Raw genomic sequence first — 23,144 nt, forward strand, 5'->3', positions numbered from 1 at the left:
TTATCTGGACCATAAAAAAAAAAAAAAAGTATGACACATTATTCTTCAGTTTAGGCTGGAATCAGAAGGAGAGAGAAGGAAAGGTGGAGAATCCTTAGTTGCTGGTAGAAACATGACCCACTAAATGATGCAGTCTTGGTGGTAAGGTAGACTCGCCCAAGGGACTCCTGCCTTGGTTAGGACGAACACTCTAGAGCTGGGCTAGGAGTTGCCATGACAGAGCCACAGCGCCACCATGAATTCACCAGGAATGAGAGCATCAAGACTGAACTTTATTTCACCCAGCAACAGAACAGTAGAATAGCATTTTTCTTTTTAACTTTTATCCCATCTTCTTGTCCTTCGAGCCAGGGCTGGAGATAGAGGTTGTTGGGGCTATTGTGCCAGGCGTGAAGATTCTGCCCACTGGTCAAGAGACCTCGCTTTCAGATGCTGGCTCTGCCCCTGCCTCCTGAGCTCGGCCCTTGTACTCGCAGGACCTTAGGTGCCTCTGTAAGTATAGTAAAACTCTGTTAATCTGTTGTTATCATTTAACAAAAGAAGAGTGAAGCAACCATTTGACAAGATGAGACTTTTTCCTGACATCATTGGTTCTTTATTTAAAAGTGCAGATAATATCGGAAATGAAATAAAAACTCAGAGGTTCAAATGTATCCCATACACTGAAGTAGCGGTGGCACTCATCCACAGGGAAGTGTAGCTGTTTAAAGCCCTATCTTATTTCCCTGGGCCACAAGCACAGCAAGGGTTGTAAAATATATGCCTCCCACATGTTATAAGGCAATTAAAGACAATCGTATTATTCTCTCTTGCAAAGACCAGTGCTCTTCAGCGTCCCAGCAAAAAGATGAGATGATCATAAAGTGAGGCTAAAGGGGAATTTCCTCATAAAATTTCTGAATGAACTTTGCATCCCATCTCAGGATATACCCTTGTCAAATACTGAAAAAACATCTTCCTTGGCAAGACTGCCTCGATATTACTTCCTCTGCTTTCTGTCCTTATCGTTAAACTCAGAGTTGCTAAAAGCCCAGGATTACTCAGTGTAGCCCAGGCAACAAATAAACAAACAAAACTCCCATGTGAAAGCCCTGTTGCAAAGGGTACTTCGTGAGCAAACAGAAATGACTGACTGACAAGAAACCCTCTCACCCAGAAAGAGAATTATCAGGACAGCTTTGTCAAGTGGGAGTGACTATTTGACATACTAGTCATTCTAGAAACTGAAAGTCAATCAGTTTACTTCCCCCTGTCCTCTCTTGGGCCGATCTGTCTTTCTTTCTTGTCTCTTTAACCTCTGGAGGTTTTATTGTTATATATATTTTTTCCCATTAAGAAGTGCAGCATTTAGTCTCTTGACTTCCCTTATTTTCACATGTGTTCAGGGACCACATGCCACAGTTTATTCAGAATGTCAAGAATCTTTGCATGAAAGTTGATGACATACATTTTATGGTACACATTTGTTAAGGCACACATTTGTTGTACCAATTGCGGTAGGCTGTAAGGCACAGGAGTTTGTCCATTTTCGGTGGTAGTAAAGAAGTCTTGGGAGGAAGACCCAGAGGGGATTTAGGATTCTGTACACAGCTTTATGTTGTCCATAGAGATTGACAGTGTCCCACTGGGCATCTCACCCCTTCTCTCTAGGCTGTTCTGAAGCTTCGGGGCTTTTGGTGCATTATATCAGGATATTTAGACAATGGGGAGGAGTAATGATCAAGTGTTAAGACTCATGTCTACATAAATTAATATAAAGCATCAGTAAGATCGAAATCATGAAATTCTTTCACTTCCACAGCTGGATTCAATCCATTAACTGGCTTCCAAGGGCGTCCAGGACATTTGGGGGAGGTTTTTTCTGGCAAGTCAGATACCAGGTTAAATGAAAGGCTATTTGGCTGTATCTGAATGTCAGGGATCCAATCATCATCCCTCTCTGTGGGAGATGGTGGGTTAGGCGTCAGGGCTGCAATGAGATCTGAGTCCTGAAAGTCAGGCACGGTAACTGCTATCCCTGGCTGGGCTAGGGAAGGGAAGGGTGTTGGCTCTTCTGTCTTCTCTTGTGTCTCTGCAGAAGAGGTGGCACTATCTTCAGAAGAACTTGCCAAATGCTCTGTTTTCCAACCATTATGCTTTCCATTGTCTTTTCTTTTATTTTTATATTTTCCATGGCCTTGGCCATGCTCATGTGTATGTCCCTGGGCTAGGCCACGTCCCCTGTGATGTCCATGGCCAAGGCCATGTCTCCCTTGGTGTTCAGGGTCATAGTAAAGTTCCCATTGATGTCCATGGCCAAGGCCATGTTGCTTTTGTTGGCCATGGCCACGACCATGTTGCTTCTGATGTCCATGGCCAAGGTCATGTCCCCTGTGGTACCCATGGCCTTGGTCATGCTCATGTTTATGCCCATGGCCAAAGCCATGTTTTATTTGCTTTCTATGGCCCCAGCCATGCCCATGGGTAGGTCTTTGTTCTTTTCCTGAATCCTGCTCTTCATCTTGTACAGATGCCATGGAAGCATGGGGTGGACTTACAGTTGTTCCTTCTTCTATTTTCTTCATGGGTACTGATCGGAAAGGTGAAAAACCTGGAGGCCTTTTCATCAATATGATCTAAACAGGAAATATTAAGATGAATGCATTACTGTGAAAACCATACTATCCATGAAGAAAGAAGGGACTGAATCCTGGCAATGCTATCTTAGTTTACAATAAGACCTATCTACCAGACTTTAAATACTCTATTAATATTCCAGAGAGGATGATAATATTTTTTCCTCTTTTGATTGATTTTATAATTTGTGGGTATTGATTATTGTTCTTAGTACTCTAAGCTGGAGAGTTTTTTCCTTTGTTGGGAAACATTGGGTGGTGGTACTGAACAATGTATAGGGTATCTTCTAAGTCAATGGTTTCATAAAACTATGGCATATTATTTATTCATTGATACTGTTTGTATTAGCACAATTATTGTTTTTATCCTGAAAGGCCCTAACTGGCTTTATGAGCTGAATATCTAGGGAGCATATATCCACAACTACTTTGTTGGATTAAAACACATTAGCAGTGCAGTGTTACCAGCTTGAAACTCAGTCTTTGTATAATGTTTCAGCTGGACTATAACATACTGACACATGGCAAAATCCTAAATCAGAAAAAAGTAAAAAGAGGCAAATTGCACTGAAGATATGATCTTGTGGGTTATTTCCTCTACATTTTCACTACTGTGAGAATGTGCTGGTCAGAGGCAGTGTCTGGTGGCACAAAGGGCATGGTTTGGAGAGGCAAACAAGTCAGAACCTGCTAGGAATCAGCATCATAGTGAAAAGGGTGGGCTCTGATTTGATCTAGATTTGAATCCAAGCATCACCAGCTTCACTTTTCTTATCTGTAAATAGGATAACAACAGCACCTTCCTCACAGAGGGGTCATGAGGGAAATAGGTGTGATGCTCTCAGTACAGGGCCTGGGATAGAGAGTGCACTTGGTGCACTCTTAGCATTTTTGTAATTTTTAGTATGCCATCCTTGAAAACAGGGAAAGTTTTACTTACCTCCCAGGGATCTTTTAAAAATTTTTTAAAAATGATGCAAAGAAATGCTTCCTGAATTTGAACATGGGTATGACTTCCCCCCACCCAGCGATCATGTCAAAAATGCAGATTTTAAGTCAACAGATGTGCAGAGGGGGCTGAGATCTGCATTTCTCCAGAGCTCCTTGGCTGTAAGCAGTGGGCATGGGAGAGCTGGGGCTCCTCTCAGGCACACCTTGAAAGTGCACAGCTTTGGCGTGAGCCCTCCACAGTAGCATTTGCCCTTCCCCAAGAGAGGGCCCCCTGCCTGTGGGATGCTGACAAGGCACGGCCAAGTAATTATGAGGACTGCTGTTCTCGCGTCTCAGGCCATAAAGAGGTCAGCACAGAAATGTGAGCGTTTTCCCTCATTTTAAGAAGATAGTCTCCCAGTTCATTTAAATAATGGCTCATATTCAACCTCCATATATGACTTTTCAGAATGAGCAAAATTGACCTGAGCTGACTGTAATTAGAATCATACCTTTGTCAGAGGCCGACAGTTGACAGTAGGGTAAATTTTTTTCTCCCAAGGTATCACAAAAATTTCAGCTTTACATTCTAGGGCTTGCTATCCATGAAAACAGAAGCCAAAAGAGAGAACAGTGTTATTCATGAGACGCTTAAACAAGTATAAAACATCAAAAAGTTTTCCAGAGAACAGGTATATAGTTGTATTATTACTCACTCCATATTTATTGATCTGGCAACTTTCTGTCAGCTCTTCGTTACTTTCCTTGGAACACATGGTTTCCCTGGCTGTGAACTCAACTGAAAATTTCTCTCCAGCTACCACCTGGATAATTAATTAGCACAAAGTAGGAGCTTAATTAATACTATATAATACATCCTATGTTTTTACCCTAAGAACTTTTGGGGGAGAATATTGACATTTTAATTATATACTGAACAAATGAGAGTTACACAGAAAAGTACAAATGTTTGACAACAGAACTTTCAATTTGTATGCATGTGAAAAATATTTGGCTCATGACTGGTCGGTCTCATTTCCCTTTCTAAATGGGGAGGTGGGGAAGCAAGCTATAATTTCTATTTTTATATTTTTCTGAATTTTATTGTTTGACAGCTGCAAAATTCATGAATAATTCAAGGGCTCAAGTTGTAATAGAATCTAAGAAAAGTAGGAAGAAAAACTTAAATATTTTCTTTGAAATGTCTTATCATCCTGCCAAATCTTATGTTAGAGAAATACTGAGTTGTTACCACTATAGAATTATTTGATTAGAAAAATATTGGGATTTTTGAGCTTTCTCCTCTTTCTTTTTTACATTAAGAATATATTTTAATCTTTAGCAACAACTTTAATCATTTGTCTTTAATCATGTTGTCTTCCTTTAAGCAGTTTGTGTGGTTTTTTTTTGTTTGTTTGTTTTGTTTTGTTTTGGTCTAGAAGAGGCACACCTCATTTATTTATTTAAGAAATTAATCTCATTTTTTTAAACTACTGTGACTTCAGTAAAAATCCCAGGGATGGGGGCGCCTGGGTGGCTCAGTGGGTTAAGCCTCTGCCTTCGGCTCAGGTCATGATCCCAGGGGCCTGGGATCGAGTCTCGCATGGGGCTCTCTGCTCAGCGGGGAGCCTGCTTCTCCTCATCTCTCTCTCTGTCTGTCTCTCTGCCTATTTGTGATCTCTCTCTCTGTCAAATAAATAAATAAAATATTTTAAAAAATCCCAGGGATGACTTTTTAAGTCTTTTAAAAATGCCATATCTTATATTTCTTCTACCCTGAAAAATACACTTGATAAAAATGTTTCTAAATTATATGTTAAGAAGGTGATGTCGTTTCTAGATCAAGTTATTTGGTATTTAATTCTAGGATTTGTGTGTGTGTGTGTGTGTGTGTGTGTGTGATATGAACTGACTATGTCCCCCACCAAACTTGTATATTGAAGTCCTGACCTCCAATGTGATGGTATTGGAAGATAGATATTTTGGGAGGTAGTTAGATTTAGATAAGGTCATGTTGGTACCCTCATAATGGGCTTAGTATCCTTAAAGAAGTGTCTTTAGAAAGGTCTCATAAGACCGGAGCTCACTTGCTCTCTCTGAAGTTGACACAGCAAGAAGGTGGCCATCTGCAAGCCAGGAAGAGAGCCTTCGCCAGGGAACCGAATTGGTTGACTTTTAGACTCCTAAGCTACTAGCACTATGAGAAACAAACTCCTATTGTTTAAATCACCCAAACTTTGCTATTTTACTATGGTAGTCTAAGCAGACTGTTTACGTGTGTGTGCATGTGTGTGTGTTTGTGTGTGTGTGTGTGTGTTTGAGAGAGAGAGAGAGAGAGAGAAAGAGAGATTATGTAGCTGTCAAGAGAATACATCATACATATCTGTTGACCTAGAAGGAAGACCATTTTTGGAAAAAATAAAGTTATAGGGTGATAGTACAATCCCATTTGTAAAAGCAAAACTTAACATCTTCCCTATCTCTTTATATTTTGTAGAAACACAGGAAAAGCAAGATGGGAGGCAAGTGAGGAAGGTAGAGTTGTAGGAAGAACTAAGTTCCTCTTCCTTCTTTCTTGGTATTGTCTCGCTGGGTAAGTATAGTTAAAATATTAAGAGAAATATAATAATTAACTTTTAAAACTCCAAATGTATGTGTAAGTAGGGAGGAAGTTTCTAAGAGTGTTTTAACATCTATACTTTGGTGATCATAAATTTTCTGGCTCATTTCAGGGAATACTTTAATCCAATTTTTTGGCCTTAGAGTTGATCAATATGATGTTGCCTAAGAAAGTTGACAGCACCTGGGTGGCTCAGTGGGTTAAAGCCTCTGCCTTACGCTCAGGTCATGATCTCAGGGCCCTGGAATCAAGCCCAGAATCGGGCTCTCTGCTCAGCAGGGAGCCTGCTTCCCTTCCTCTTTCTCTGCCTGCCTCTCTGCCTACTTGCGATCTCTGTCTGTCCAATAAATAAAATCTTTTTTTAAAAAAAGAAGTTGACAACACATAATTAAATGACAGCTGGAAGCTTAGTTGTATTCAGGGTCCAGAGGAATGGAGACCTAATGCCATCTTCTGTTTGAGGACCTCAAGGTCATGTCCTTTATCACCATCATCACCTACTAAGAATGACAGGTGTCATTCTTACCAGTAGTCTTCCCTGCTAAAATCCATCCTGTCCAAGTTTTGTTTTTAAAATAGAGAATGCTATATATATAGCAATATAAGTTCTAATGATGTTTGAAAATTAAAATTAATGAGCCAAACAGATATAAATATTCATCACATCTAGGGATGAGGAAGCCCTTTCTTAGGTGAAGAGCAGAAGAAAACCTAAAGGGAGGGGAAAATGTCTAAATTTGACTTGACAAAAATGAAAACTGATTCTCAAAATCACAGTAAGCAAAGTAGCAAGGCAATTGGGGAAAAACATAATGTAGGATCAATAAAAAGCCCAATGCCAAAACAAATGTGGAAAGGACATGAACAGGTATTTTAGGAAAGAAGTTAAAATGATCATTTATCCTGGGAAAAAAAAAAGTTTACTTCATTAATAACCAAGGATATGCACATTTAAAAAGCAATGCAACATCCTTTTTAATCTTCCATGTTGGCAGAGATGGAAGCCAGTGATGATGCCCGCTGTTGGCCAGGGCTGGGGAACATGCAGCTTTGATCACCGCTGGGAGGAGTAGAATTCGAGATCATCAGTGTCTTATACCCAGTTGGTGTGAATGTACATTAGCATCATTGCAAATAATTTTGTCATTCAGCCATTTGCATTCAGTCTTAGACATATACCTATACCTATTCCTTGACATTTCCAAGATTTTGTCCAAGGAGAACCTCCTCAGTGCACACACACGGATCCTTGATGTATACTCATCTGAGCAGAGGCAGGGAGGAATGCTGATGGGGCGGGTGGGGGGGGGGGGCGGACAGCAGCAGCAGGAGTGGGGCAAAATAACGGGCATGTGACAGAAATCACAACCATTCACAACTGAAAAATGGAGGATTTAAGAAGTTCTCAGTTTCTGAAATATGAATAGATATGCACCCACACAGGACTAAACATGCAAAGCCAAGGCAAGACTAAAACTGGAAAAGAAATCTCTAGCAATCTGGCAGATTGGTCATATGGAGCGTGGCTCTTAACAAAATCATCTTATGATAAATCGAGTTTTTTAGTAAAGGGGCTGCTTCCACCAACGCTGCCCTGTGTATCTATCCTCGAGCAGTCAAATTGCTCTCTCTTTCAACACAGGCATCAGTAAGGCATCGTCCCTGAAAAGTAAGTTTGAAATCTTCACGATATTCCAGCTCGATCTGGCAACGGAGGGCTGTCAGTTGCCTTCCATTCACACAGCATTACCTACTGTGGTTCCCCGGCATTCTTAGCGTAAACAAACCCGCATGCACGCTGGAGAGCGCATTGGCTATCTTACAGAGGGAACTAGAGCGATCGAGAGGACTAGACAGTCACACTTGGGAATGAGTGGTTCTCTTCCCGACAGCAAATCTCGGACCCGAAAGAAATGGCAGGCACTGCACGACTCCTGCTTCGTGAAGAACAAAGGATGGTCCCAGCAACGCGGAGAGGTGGAGCGCCAGGGAGAGCTGACAAACAGAAGTGGCCGGGATTCTCTCTCGCCTTCCCGGAGGGAACCCCGTGCCAGGCACGCGCTGGTGAGACCAGGAGGAGGGGGCCGGCCTTGGGGACAGGAGCAAGCGCCTGAGTAGGGGACAAAGGGTCAGGTTTGGTTTACTTTCATGCTGTTTGTTTAGAGGTTTTCTTAAAACTAGAACAGGAGGGGCGCCTGGGTGGCTCAGTGGGTTAAGCCTCTGCCTTCCGCTCAGGTCATGATCTCAGGGTCCTGGGATCAAGCCCTGCATGGGGCTCTCTTCTCAGCAGGGAGCCTGCTTCCTCCTCTCTCTCTGCCTACTTGTGATAAATAAAATCTTAAAAAAAAAAAAAAAAAAAAAAAACTAGAACAGGAAATTGGAAAGATGAACATAAATAGCCCATTGTCCTGTCACCTAAAAACAAAACAAAACAAAAAAACCACCACTGTGAATAGTCTGTGAGCTTTGTCTCTTTTCAGTATTGTATTCTGTACTTTTTAATAACACAGTTGAGGACAGAATGTATGTTCATTTTATGGCCTCTTGTTTTTCCCTGCATATTTTAGCAGGAGTCATTGCCCACACCAAGAACGCCTCACAAAGATGCTTTCAAATTGCTGCTTAAAAATACTCTATTGTAAGAATGTCAGACATAGTGAATCATTTCTAGATTATTGATCGTTTTGACAGTTTATCTTTTTTTGGGGGGGGGGGTGTTGCAGTTAAAGCTACGATGAATATCACTGTATATAAATACTCCTTCTAGTTTATATTTCTAGAAATTAGAAATTTGGCTTAGTACTGAGCCAAAGTATGAATTTTTTTTAGTGCTATTTCTTTCACCAGATTATAAAGATTATGTTGGTTTGTTATAACAGTTTGGTTCTATTTTGATTACTTTTCTTTAGCTTGCATTTAGGGAAGTCAGTTTTGAGGTGTATCATAGGACTCTCTCCATGAATACATTGGTTATAGGCTTCTGGAGTAGAAGGAATCTGGGTTCTATTAAGCCAGCCACTCGTTTTTTCAGATGGAGCCATAGGGCTGAGTGAGTCTGAGTGACTCCAGGGTCACCCAGGACAGTGGTGGTGCTGTGGTAGAGCTGGGTCTCTCCTGACCCCCTGGAATAGGATACCCCTCAGCCTCTCCTGACAAGGCATGGAAAGAGAGATGAATCCCCAGAGGGTACATCTGAAAGAGGGAAGGGCACCCAAGGCAGGGGAGAAATGACATGAAGATGAGTCAGAAGAATCTGGACAAAGACAGAAAAATGGGGCCAAGCCCAAGGCACTAAGTGATGCTATGAGAATGAATCTAGAAAGGCAGAGAGTAAGTCTTGCTTTTCCAGGCACTGCATTTTGCTAATTATGTAATAGTTGCAAATATTTATAGAGCACTTTGGAGTTTGAAAAGTGATTGAGATATGTTCGTATTCGATCCTCACCCCATCCTTTACAGACAGAAAATGGAGAACATGTTCTAAATGACTTTTCCAAGATCATACACAAAGAATGCAGGGAGGTTGGCACTTGAAATTCAGATCTCCCAAATCCTATTCCCTGGGTATGCTGGTTCCCAATGCAGAACCAAGGACAATGGCAAAATTAGTCAGCAAGTCACACTTAGGCTATAATATCACTCTTTTTGTAGCATACTTTACAGACCTGTACTGTTGCACTTTTCACTTTGTCAACCTTGAAATAGAAAGTTCCGTTATTCTCTGCATTAAGCTTTGCGATCGAATGATTCAGAGGCACCTCCAGCTCTGGGCTGTTGACAGGGATGTCTTTGGGGCAGCCAGTGCAAATCTGGGAAGGTTGTACAAAATCCTCCCCTGAAAGAAAGACGTTTCAAATTAGTGTGTGCAGCAGAAGGAAAAGTCTAGCCGAGTAGCTCTCCTGTACATGACCTAGCATCTATTTGTAGAGGGCCATGTGACAGCCCAATGCTCAGCAGTGAGCGAGCAGAAGTTGTCTGCACATCTTCTGGCCTCTCCGCTTTTTCTCTTCTCAGAGCCAAGTGTGTTTAAGAAAACATTCAACCAGTAGGTGTTAGTGGCACAATCAATCTGCTGTATTTTTCCCAAGTTTTTGCATCTTGATGGAACCACCTATAAAGAACAATGCTTAACTTAAAGGAATGACTCTCTAAGTGGGAAACTTTAAGTCCTATGATTCTGGTGAGCAGGCAGATTCCGTAATGCTTCTCACCATGAAATGCACACGACTAACTTCCAAGAGTGAGAAAAGCCAACTCTTGGTATTGTACCCAGAGGCCACCCATTTCCCCTTGTCATCACCATAGTCCCTTCTGGCTACTTACAGAGCAGTGTCACCTGCACCTGTCGCCGCCCAACTGGGCAGAGACAGGGTAAGTTGTTCTTGGGAAGGTCTACTGATATTACAGACTTGGTGGCATATCATGGAAACTAAAACACAATTCCTGTGAGAAGACCTAGCCCATTGTCAGGGGCCAAGAGGCACTAGTAGAGCACTAACATGTATCACGTCATACCTGGATAGAGGTCACACTTCTGCGAGAAAGAAGCAATTCTCAGCTGAGGATCCACATATGCCTCATCTGTACATTCACCAATATCCTGGTTTTTTAAAAAAGTATATGGGTACAGAAAGTAAGAACATTTTTAAGAACCTTTAAAGTAATCAACTTGTAAAACTAAAGATAGGATGTTGACTTTACAAATCATCATGTAGAAAATGAAAACAAAACATAGTCTGATTGTGAAGAGGGAATAGAAGACAGCTAAGAGCATCAACAATAAGCACATAGGCACAAACCCACAGAAACATGAACCAAGATGAAGAGAATACCCAGTGTAGAAATAATAACCATAAAAGTGAACAGATAAAATTTTCTTTAAGAGAGGTAATGAATTTTAGGTTAATCTAAAAACAAAATTAAGGTATTACATCTTCAAATATACTATCTTATAATAAAAAAGATAAAGTTTAAATATAATGGGTGAGCAAAGTTATATGAGGCAAATACGACAAAAAAATTATATTGGAAAAAGTAAAATTCAAGGTAACAAAAACTCATAAAGGTAGTATGAAGATTATTTTATTTACATAAAAGATATAGTTTAGAAGCCCAGAATCAAGATACAGAAAGCAGGAAACATATAGGAATAGAAATGGATAGAAATCATTGTGGTGAGAAATAAAACATACAACTATAAATTGAAGACAGGCCAGATGGATTAAAAAATAAATAAGGTAATAGAAGACTTGAATAATATAATAAATATCTAGTTAAATCACATTTCCATATGATACACATGATTTAAAATGACACTTTCATAAGTATGGTACAAAATTTTTAATCACTTCCACACTGGGCCATAAAAAAGCCACAATAAATTTATCAAATCAAATATAATACAGGCCATGTTCTTTGGCCTCAACATCAAAAGGAAAAAAAAAAACCTCCCTGAAAATTAATATTACATTATTTACATGTTTAACCAAATAAGTAAATAAAAATGAACTACTTGGAAATATAAACACACTTGGCTAACTAGTTAGGGTTCCTTGGATAAGGAAAGAAATAAAAGATAAAACAAAAATGAAAATTCCATATCATATTGCCAGAGTGCCATTTAAAGTTAACTTGTGGCTTTATATGCTTTTGTAATTTAAAGAGGCAAGAAACAAAACAAAACATTCCTAAATCTACGTATTTATCTCAAGAAGTTCAAGAAAAAGAATAATGAACAGTCTTCAGGAAAATAAGAAGGAGAAAACAATGAAGGTAAAAGCAATACTGAGAAGTTAGAAAACAGCATTAGCATTAAAAAATAAACTCAAAAGATCGCTCTTGGGGTGAGGAAAAAAAATCAAGCACAAAAAAAGGCAACAGAGCAAAGTGTACAGAGAAGTATAAAAATATAAGAGAATATTATGAACAAGTGTGTGATAATTTAAATTCCAAAGAAATAGATAATTTTCTGAACATTATAATTAACCAACTGACTTAAAAACAAGAAGATTTGAATAGATGAATGACTGGAAGGAGAGGATGTTATTCCTCTTAACTGCATTCCACTTCTCACCTCCAAACAATATAGATGTTTTATGGATGAATCATTTTAAAAATTAAAGAAGTATATATATTTCCATGTTGTATAAGCTGTTTCTGAATATAGAAAATAGTGGCAGAAGTGCCTGGTTGGCTCAGTGGGTAGAACATGTGACTCTTGATTTCAGGGTCTTGGGTTTGAGCCCCATGTTGAGTGTAGAGATTACTAAAAAAATAAACTTAAGAAACTAAAATAGTGGTGGGACGCCTGGGTGGCTCAGTTGGTTAAGCAGCTGCCTTCAGCTCAGGTCATGATCCCAGCATCCTGGGATCCAGTCCCACATCGGGCTCCTTGCTCGGCAGGGAGCCTGCTTCTCCCTCTGCTTCTGCCTGCCACTCTGTCTGCCTGTGATCGCTCTCTCTCTCTCTCTCTGACAAAAAAAAAAAAAAAGAAAAGAAAAAGAAAGAAACTAAAACAGTGGCAAACTATTTTCATTCTATAAAATTCTAATCCTGATATCAAAACCTGAAAAAATAGAATGTACATACACACACAGAGAAAACTGTTAAAGCCCTTTCACTTCTAAATATAGATGTCAAATTCCTAAATTAGAAATAGAATCCAAACATAGATCTAAAAAGTAATTAAACTAAACGAATAGAGTTTAGTTTAGGAACCCAAAGATTACTTTAGGAAAGCAGTCTAAACAACATAACAGATTAAATTAGGAAAGCAGGGGCTTCTGGGTGGCTCAGATGGTTAAGCTTCTGCCTTTGGCTCAGGTCATGATCTCAGGGTCCTGTGACTGAGCCCCTGTGTCGGGCTCCATACTCAGCAGGGAGTCTGCCTCTCCCATTCCCACTGCCGCTCCCCCTGCTTGTGCGCATGCTCTCTCTGGCTCTCTCTCTCAAAAGAATAAAAAATCTTTAAAAAACAAATTGGGAAAACAAAATATGACATTTTAATATCTGTTCTAAACCATTTGCTGAATTCAATACCAATTCCTTATTTAAGAACAAAACAAAAAGAACAAAACTCTTTAAAGAACAGGAATGTAAGGATGCTTCCTTAACATGACAAAGAATGTCTACCTGGAACCCACAGCACATATAATACATAATGACAAACACTTTGAGACTTTCCCAATAAAATCAGGAATAAAACATGATGGTGTTGGATCACTGTTACTTCAAAAATTATGTCTGTTTGGGTCAATTCATTAAGACATTGAACAAAAAATTGAGCATCAGAAAAGAAAATAAAAATATTTTTTGCATAAGATATTATTGTATATCAAGAGCAATCAAAAGAATCAATGAAAAGCTCTTAAAGCTAGTGAGAATTCAGCAGAGTTGCTGGATGTAAGAAAAATGCATAAAAAGTATACATTTCTTTCTAACAATAATTTATTAAAAAGAGAAGAAAATAAAAACAAAAGGATCTAATTCCTCATAGCAATAACCAAAAATAAAAACAAAAACAAAACCCAAAACGAAACTTAAAAATAGCCTTAGTGAGCAATATTCTGGATATATATAAAGAAAATCCCACAACTTTAGAAATATAAAATGAAACTTTGTCTAAATTGAGATGTATACCAAATTCTGGACTAAAAAGACTAAATGAGAGTACATATGGGTTCTCCTCAAATTAATTTAGACATGTAATGGAATCCCAATATGTGACAATGTAAGTTTTTCTCACAAATTTTTTCTAAGGTTGGTTTTGAAGATATAAACACTGGATAATAAATCACATATTTAAACTTTCTATGAACCTATGGTTGTTTAAACATGGTAGTTTTGATATAAAAACAGAGAACACATTTTTTTGGACAAGACTGCTATGGAATAAAAGTTGTCATTAATTTATGTAGCAGACTGTTGCAACTTCTGGTTATTCTCTTAAAAAATTGAAAAAAAAATCACGAGATACATCAAAATTAATTCCAGATAGGATTGAAACTTACGTTATAAAATACTGACTATAGACAAACTAGAAAAAAAAAATAAAGTGACTGCTGTGCAAATGGTGGAAAATTTCAAATGAAAATATTGGTAGATTTGGCCACCTGTAAAAAAAAATCTATTTGTAAGTCAGAAATAGTATAATGAAAACTAAAAAGTAAACAACTGAGAAGATATGACAAAGCACTGATACATTTACTATAGAAATATGACTTTCCAAATCTTTAAGATTTATTCCAAAGACAAATGGACGAAGAATATAGAAGACAATTTATAAATTCAACCCATAAATTTCCAACAAATCTATGAAAACATATTGGCTAAATAAATGCATATTAACTACACTGATAAAATGAAAACTAAAAAGGTTTTTGTCTATGAAACTAGCTAAGTTTTTTTTTTTTAACCTTCATGACTTTTTAATTCACATTTTTTTTAAAGTAAACTCCGCCCCAAGGTGGGGGCCTGAACTCATGACCCCAAAATCAAGAGTCTCCTGCTCTACCAATTGATCCAGCCAGGTTTTTTGTTTTGTTTTGTTTTGTTTTGTATTTTTAATACTGAATTCTATCAGGAGTATACATTGCTGATAGAATTAAATTGATGCATTCAACAAACAATTTATATATATATCAAGAGTTTTAAGAGCTTTTGGGAAAAATTGAAGTATAGTTATAATATCTTATTAGTTTCAGGTGTACATCATAGTGATTCAATATTTTTAAAAAGATACTGTTTTCAAAAAAAAAAAAAAAGATACTGTTTTCCATAGCAGCTGTACCAATTTACATCCCCACCCCCACCCACAGTGCACCAAGGTTCCCCTTTCTCCTCAGCAATAACACTTGTTATTTTTTAGCTTTTTTTTTGATACTAGTGAATCTGACAGGTGTGAGATACCTCACTGTGGTTTTATTTGCACTTTCCTGATGATGAGTGATGTGAGGCTGAGCTTCTTTTTATGTATGTGTTGGCCATCTGTGTGTCTTCTTTGGAAAAATGTCGGTTTATGTCCTTTGCCCATTTTTAAATTGGATTATTTCTTTTTTTGGTGTTGATTTGTGTCATTTCTTTATATATTTTGGACACTAACCCACTAACAGATGTGTGATTTGCCAATATCTTCTTCCATTCAGTAGCCTACTTTTTTTTGTTGATGATTTCCTTCACTGTGCAGAAGCTTTTAATTTTGATATAATCTCATTTGCTTATTTTAGTTTTGTTGCCCCTGCCTGAGGAGACTGATCCAAAAAGGCATTTCTAAAACGAATATCAAAGAGCAGTCTCTGTTTTCTTCTACAAGCATAATGGTTTCAGGTCTCACATTCAACTTTTTAGTCCGTTTTGAATTTATTTTGTTTATGACATAAGGCAGTGGTCCAATTTTCTTCTTTTGCTTGTTGCTGTCCAATTTTCCCAACACCATTGGTTGAAGGGACTGTCTTTTCCCCACTGTAAATTTTTATCTCCTTTGTCAGAGATCACCACATAAGCGTGGTTCGTTCTGGGCTCTTTATTCTGCTCCATTGGTCTCTGTCTGTTTTCATGCCAGTACCATACTACTTTGATTACTATAGCTTTATAGTAAAGCTCTGTAGTAAATCAAGAACTATGATACTTCCATCTTTGTTCTTTCTCTAGATAAGAGTTTTAAGAGCGTCTATACAATCTTATACTATGCGTAAAGTGGAGAGTTTATTCTGAGAGAACAAAATGCCGAATACAGAAAGAAGTTTATTCTAAAAAATGTTTGGTGAGTTATTAATTATAATAAAAATAGGAAGAAACCAAATGTCCAGAAAAAGAAAAGTAATTAGAAAATAATCTATGGTATACTCACTAGAATATTCCAGTTATTTAAAAAGAAGTTTATTGAGAGTTTTAATGGCATAGGAAAATATTTAGGGGAAAAATGTAGCATGTAAAATAAATACAACTATTAAAAGACAAAAAAATTACCAAAAATTGTCTGTATGCCTTACAAAAATGAAAGGAGGAGAAATACTCTAAGATGTCTTTGGATGTTTGGGCATGTGTGGTTCAGTATTATTTTTTTCTATTTTTTTCTCTGTTTTTGCATTTTCTTAAAGTTTTCTATACATGTATATTTCCAAAATAGGAATATATATATGTATGTATGTATATATACATATTATACATATACATACATATTATATACATATATACATAATACGTATATATGTATATATACATATATACATATATACATATATACATACATATTATTTACATATATATAATACATACATATATAATGTCATATTTTTGAAAGATACAGGGAACATCAGACTTAGAATACCTTAATTTCAGATGGGGAGAAGTAGCCCAAAGGTTCTGAATTCTATCAGTATATTTGGTTCACCTGAGAAGCTTCTAGATCATTCTGATTCTAGGGACCCAACCCAGAACAATTACATCAGAATGTCTGGGTGAATCACCTGGGAATAGGTGTTTTTTAAAGCTAGCAGAGTGATTTTAGTATGCAAAGTGGCCCGAAAATTATTTATGAAACCTCTCAAATCAGTGCTTTTCAGACAAATAAATTACCAGAGAATCTTGTTAATATGCAGATTCTGAATCAGCTGGAGTGGAGTTGAGCTCCTGCTTTTCCAACAGCCTCCCTGGTGATGCTGTTTCTGCCACTCACTGCCGCACACTTTGCATAGCAAGGCTTTACACTATACCAGTTGTGGGCAAAACATTTCATTTCTGTTTCATGCCCTTGAACTACGCTAAGCCATCTGTGAGACAGGTGTCGCTATTCTTCACTCTTTTGCAAACGAGGCCATGGAGGCTCAGAGAAGCTATTCCAAAAGTCTGATTGGCTTTGTGACCCCCACCCGCCCTTGTGTCTCTCTGGGGGGTGAAGAGAAAACTAAACTGAGGTTCTAACAAGCCAATGCAGAAAAATTGAGGCTAGAGAGCATTGTAGGCTTCTGTCCCTTCACACCACTAAGTACACAGAGGAGCATGAGGTATTCATAGATGCTTGAATGGCCGGACTTGAATCAAACTGACAAAGTGAAACAGTAGTGAGAGCTTATGCTTTTAGAGGATTCCTCTCCTTTTCTTTTTATATTATGCTTTTTATTATGCTAAAATACTTACAACATAAAATTTCCTATTTTAGCCATTTAAAAATGTATAATTCAGGGCATTAAGTACATTCATAGTGGTGTGCTGCCCTCACCACTAATAATTTGCAGACGTGTTCATCACCCCAAACACAAATCCTGTACCCATTAAACAGTAAATCCCCATTCTCCCTCCTCCAGTCCCTGATAAACTCTAATCCACCTTCTGTCTCTATGAATTTGCATAGGTTAGATATTATATAAGTGGAATCACGCAACGTGCGTCTTCTTGTGTCTGGCTTCTTTCACTTAGCATAACATTTTCCAGGTTTAGCCATATTGTAGTGTGTGTTGGGATTTCTTTCTATGATTAAGAATTTTCCATTGTTTTATATATATATATCCCATCTTGTTTACCCATTCATCTGTTGACGGGCCTTTGTGTTGTTTCCACCTTTCTGCTAGTGTGAATAATGCTGCAGAGAATGTTGCCAGGCAAGTATCTGTTTGTGTCTCCATTTTCAATTTGTTTGGGTACATACACCTAGGCTTGCTGTTGCTGGGTCATGTGGTAATTCTATGTCTAACTTTTTGAGGAAGCGCCAAATTGTTTCCCACAGTGGCTACATCATTTTATGTTCCCATTGGCAATATACAAAATTCCCAATTTCTCCACATCCTCCCCAATACATGCTATTTCCCAATTATTAAAAATGAGAAATGATTTCCCAATTTATTAAAAATGACAACCACCCTCTGGGTGTCAAGTGGCAGCTCAGTATGGTTCATATTTACATCCCCCTGATGGCTGACCATGTTGAGCACCTTTTCGTGTGCTTATTGGCCATTTGTATGTCTTTTTTTTTTTTTAAGATTTTATTCATTTATTTGACAGAGAAAGATCACAAGTAGGCAGATAGGCAGAGAGAGAGAGAGGAGGAAGCAGGCTCCCCGCTGAGCAGAGAGCCTGATGCGGGACTCGATCCCAGGACCCTGAGATCATGACCTGAGTGAAAGGCAGAGGCTTAACCCACTGAGCCACCCAGGTGCCCCCATTTGCATGTCTTTTTGAAAGAAACATCTATTGAATCCTTTTGCCCATTTTTAAATTGGGTGGTCTTTTTGTTGTGGCAATGTAAGGGCTTTTAATAATATATTCTTCATACTAAACCCTTATCAAATAAGGGATTATTGTGTCCCACTCTGTGGATTGTCTTTTCACTCTCTTAAGGCTGTCCTTTTAATTTTTCCTAATTAAGAAATAAATACAAACTTCATCAAAGACCTTAAAAAGTACTGAAGAGTTCCAAAAAGTATGAAGAATTAGAAAAAGCTCCAAAATTTCCAACTAAAAGTTAACTATATTTTATGTTTTGGCATATTAGTTTTTCGTCACTTTTTTTTATAAATTTATTTATTTATTTGTCAGAGAAAGAGAGAGGGAAAGCACAAGCAGGGAGAGCAGAAGGGAGAGGGAGAAGCAGGCTTCCCACTGAGCAAGGAGCCCGATGTGGACTCGATCCTGAGTCTAAGGCAGACACTTAACCGACTGAGCCACCCAGGAGCCCCAGCTTCTCATCATTTTTTATACTTATATACTTTTATACTTTATAGATTTTTTATACTTATATACTTTTATACTTTATAGATTTGAGTGACTCTATCTGTATAGTTCTGTACCCTACTTTTTTGGTTTTTATTTAACATATTATAGTCATTTTACTAAGTCACTAAAGACTAGAAATGCAATTTGAATAGCTGCATATATTCTACTATACAGATACACTGTAATTTACTTAACCATTCCTTACTGTTGAAGATATGTCACTTCCAGTGTTGTTCTATTAATAATAATGCTGAAATTATTGCTATCTGGATTTCTCATTTTCTTCCCATGTAATGGAATTCTAGAAGTCAAATTCCTTGGTTAAAGGGCTTCCTTAAAGCATGGTCTCCTACTACCATGCCCATATCCCCAAGGAAGCCATGCCTTGGCTATCTTAACCTGCATCTCGACATACTCTCCTTTAACATAGTTTTGGTTCAGACAACAGGATATCATCCCAGAAAAAGTCACTAAGGAATAGGGACTCGGGATGTGTTCATTAGAGATAAAAGCAGGGGAGGAAAGGTAAGAAAACGAGTTGGAAGTGAGGGACTCTTCTGAGTAGAGCTTGGGAGAAAGGATATACAGCACATGGGGAAGAAAAGGACACAGGAGACTGAAGGCATGAAAAGACAAACTTGATCATGGCATCATCTGGTCTCAGGCTCTCCTAGTTCCTGCTTATATCTGTAAGTGCTCTGCTAGGCATGCAGATTCTTGAACTAGGTGGGAAAGCAGCGTGACCAGTGTGTGAGCTTCGGAGTTCCTGGGGGAATGTGAATCAGTAAATAGCACCTAACATTTTAGTGACTGACACTTCCTACACAGCTGAGCGTTCCTCCACCTGGAAAGACTGGACACAAGGTGCTAAGAACTTCCTAATGAGAGTTTTGCCTACTTACACCATTCAAAAGGGACTTGCAGTCTGGAGTTAAGAACAGAAAATTCTCCTTGGAACAATTCGTTTGCGCAATTGAGTAAGTAATTTCATAGTTCCATCCGGATACCACCTGAAACAAATTTGGGAGCAAATATTGAAAAGGCAGTTTAAACATCATTGACAGCATTATGGGGCACAGAGAAGACTGCCTGGCATATCGTAAGTGGTGGATGATATGAACAATGATTGTGAGTAGGCAGAAGTCACTTCTGAATAAACAGCAAACGGATGCCTCTCACTCTGTCCACACCACACCTACCCCCTGCACTCCTACCCATCTAACAACAGAAAGCAACGTATATATGGAATTATTCTAACTCCCTAAGACCTAGCAGTACTTCCCAGCTAGGCAGCAGGAAGAAAAGCTTCCATCAATTTTGTGAAATATTAGTAATGCTCTTCTAGATCGAGAAGAAGACTTTCGAGCTTGGGCACCCTTTCCAGGTAGGGCCTCAGTTTTCCAAACTGCCAGGCCAGGAAAATTTCTCCTGCTTCACCCTGGGCTAGTTGCATCCTGATACAGCTGGATATGGACATAATGGAGCAGAACATGGTCTTGCTTGAAAGCAAACCGGAAGGTCTATTAAAAGCAGGGCATATTACTGACCAAAGTGAGTCCTTCATAATTAGAGGCTGAAATACAAAGGAAATAGTCAACTGTCAGTAAGAGGCTTAGTGAACTGAGGCAACGAAAAGACCAGTTTTATAAGTATTTACTCCCCCCCCCCCCCCGCAATGATATGGAACTTAGAATTTAAAGGATATCCAGAAAACTGTGCCAACTTTTTAGGTACAATTTAATTTGGGGAGCCATGTTTGACTCATGAATGCTGGGTAATGATATGGTTTTTTTAAAGCCTTAAGCACAGAAGAACCTTTCTGTTTCGCTGTCTCTACAAAGAACACGTAATACTGATTACTGTTTGCAGTAAAGAACAAACCTGTCGGTTGGCCCTTTTCACTTCTTTAAGAGCAAAGAGGTGGGAATGATCCGTGTTATTGTTGAAATGTTCAATGGCGTGTCTTAGAACGGGTTCCAGGTCAGAGCTCGCGGTCGAGATGGGGTGCACACAGCCAAGGCAGTCAAACTGGGCTCTCACCACCGGGCCATCGGCTTGACAAAGAGCAGGCAAAGGGGGCAGCATTAATGAGTGAAACCTGCGTTCAGATGCACTGCCCTAAATGAGATAATTTGGAAAGCCCTCATAAACCTTCCAGTGAATCCTAGTATTCACCAAAAAAGAGAATGCAAGACTGCTTTCTAGCCAAAACAATAAAGCTCTCATTCACTTAGGAACATCTTACACATGTACTACTGTGCACAGTTATTTTAAATTTACTTAAAAGTAATTTTAAATTATAGAAGCAACCTGGATTTATCCTCTTATAAAAAGTAAAACATTGGGGCGCCTGGGTGGCTTGGTCGGTTAAGCATCCGACTCTTGATTTCAGTTCAGGTCATGGTCTCAGGGTCATGAGATGGAACCCTGTTTCAGGCTCCCCGCTCAGCACAGAGTCTGCTTGAGATTCACTCTGTCCCTCTGCCCCTCCACGTCCCTTCCCACCTCGCACTCTCTCCCTCTCTCTAAAATAAATAAATAAATCTTTTTTTTTTTAAAGTAAAACAAAATAGATACATTATTCTTTCTTTCTTTATTTTTTTAAGCATGAACTAAAGCTCCTTGAAGCCTGGTTCAGAGCACAATGTATTTTCTATTGATTCAGTCCAACCAACATGTTTTGCATCTGCCGTAGTGAGCCAGGTGCTGAGCTTGGCTCCACGGGTATGTTAATCCATCAGTAATGGCCACTGGTCACTGGTGTGAAGCAGTTGGGCAGAAGTCAAGCGAGAGAGACAGGCTGCACATGGGTCTGCTGTTTTCGGAAAGGAGTTAAGTAGCTGTATCGGTTGATAAGTGGCTCCATACTTAAATGCCAAAGGAATTGTGTTTAGTCAGCATCTACAATACCAACTCTGATAATTAGTAGCTGTGGGATCTTGGGCAAGGTATCTAACATTGGCGGACCTCAGTTTATCTCCTGTGAAGTGAGGATTTAATGCCTGCCTCGTAGAGTTGTGAGAATTAAGTACGTTACCATATGTGAAGCATTTTGAACTGTGGCTGGCTGTAAATGCTCAAAAATCCTTAGCTCTTACGACCCCGTATCCTGGCTATCATTACTAGATTGTGATGGCAGGACCTTCAGGCATCTCTTCCAGCTGAGTCTACAACAAGCCTCTGAGGTAAGATCATTGGTATGTATCCCTTACTCCCTTTCAGAGATAAGGAAGAGAAAACCCGATAAGGTGAGGAATTTGGAAAGATTCCAGGCCAAGTCTGACCTCAAAGCCTGTGCTTCTCTCCCTCCCTCCTGGCCTACAATTGAAGATAGTTCTCGTGTCTTCTGGTCCCTTCTTAGAGCCTTTGCACAGGCCCCATACACTGGAGCAGTCAGGAGGGGAGCCCAGAGAGAGCTGAAGGGTTGATCAGAAGGAGCCTCGCCCAGACCTAGGACTCTGCCCTTCCACCATCCCACCCCCAATGCACCGTCGCTGGTGCCACTGAGGGAGGGGGCTTCTTCGAGGCTGTGCTCCTGACACCACAGAGAACCGGTTCCTTTTCCCCCAGACACATTAGCTACCTGGAGTGATCTGGCAGGTCTGTGTAGCCACGGAGAATTTCATATTCCCTCTCTTCCCCACTGTGGCGGAGCATTCTCCTGTGGCCTAAAAAGAAAAGAAAAAAAAAGAAAGAGAGAGACCATTTATCTCCATCTTTCAGATGGAGAAGCCCACCTAGTACTACAGCTCAATATAGCTTTTTCTTTTTTTATTTTTTTGAACTTGCCAAATTTTTTTCAGACTTTTGACACGCAGGAGTGAAAGTTTTTGTAGCCTCGTGATTATTTTTGCCAGCCACTGATTTCACCAGACGTTGGAGGAGAGGTAGTACAAAAGGCTAGGTTTTAAAGCACGTTTCCTTTTCACCAAAATGGATGCATGTGCCTGCTAAAGCCTCCTCATGACTTTCCCTTCAATTTGGGTGTTGAAACTGCAAGCAGGGCATGACAGGCGTGGGTTCCCGGGATGGGGAAAGAGCGGCTTGCTGGGGTTGGGGCGGGGGTGGGGGCAAGCACTGTTGAAGTGGAGCAAACACTGTCCCCATGCCCCCCTCATTAAGGCAACAATCAGCCCCGCTGTGCCAGGCAGGGGTTAGGCATTTGGTTAAGATAGCCATTGTTATCCAAAAACGGTTCTTTGCATATCCTGCCTCATTTCGTCCTCCAACAGCCTGATGAGGTCAATGTCCTCTCCCCTTTAGGAAGCAGC

The 23,144-nt window shown here is 39.2% G+C and overlaps 1 protein-coding gene across 3 annotated transcripts in view; it reads right to left on the reverse strand.

Moving 5' to 3' along the window:
* Positions 1-251: 251 nt before the first annotated feature.
* Positions 252-23,144, reverse strand: part of KNG1 (kininogen 1) — a 28,016-nt gene continuing 5,123 nt past the window's right edge. Inside the window, exons 3-11 of one of the 3 annotated variants that reach the window (XM_059163192.1) lie at positions 22,457-22,541; positions 20,755-20,927; positions 19,776-19,883; positions 10,681-10,765; positions 9,831-10,000; positions 4,262-4,369; positions 4,058-4,144; positions 2,538-2,615; positions 252-490 (exon numbers count right to left, since the gene is read on the reverse strand). In XM_059163192.1, the coding sequence (XP_059019175.1) occupies positions 410-490; positions 2,538-2,615; positions 4,058-4,144; positions 4,262-4,369; positions 9,831-10,000; positions 10,681-10,765; positions 19,776-19,883; positions 20,755-20,927; positions 22,457-22,541 (975 nt within the window). In that variant the 3' untranslated portion in view covers positions 252-409. Of the gene's footprint in view, positions 2,616-4,057; positions 4,145-4,261; positions 4,370-9,830; positions 10,001-10,680; positions 10,766-19,775; positions 19,884-20,754; positions 20,928-22,456; positions 22,542-23,144 lie in introns of all 3 variants that reach the window. The other 2 variants (XM_059163191.1, XM_059163193.1) reach the window with 2 other exon arrangements.

Source organism: Mustela lutreola, chromosome 2 (assembly GCF_030435805.1).
Source record: "Mustela lutreola isolate mMusLut2 chromosome 2, mMusLut2.pri, whole genome shotgun sequence".
Lineage (NCBI taxonomy): Eukaryota > Metazoa > Chordata > Mammalia > Carnivora > Mustelidae > Mustela > Mustela lutreola.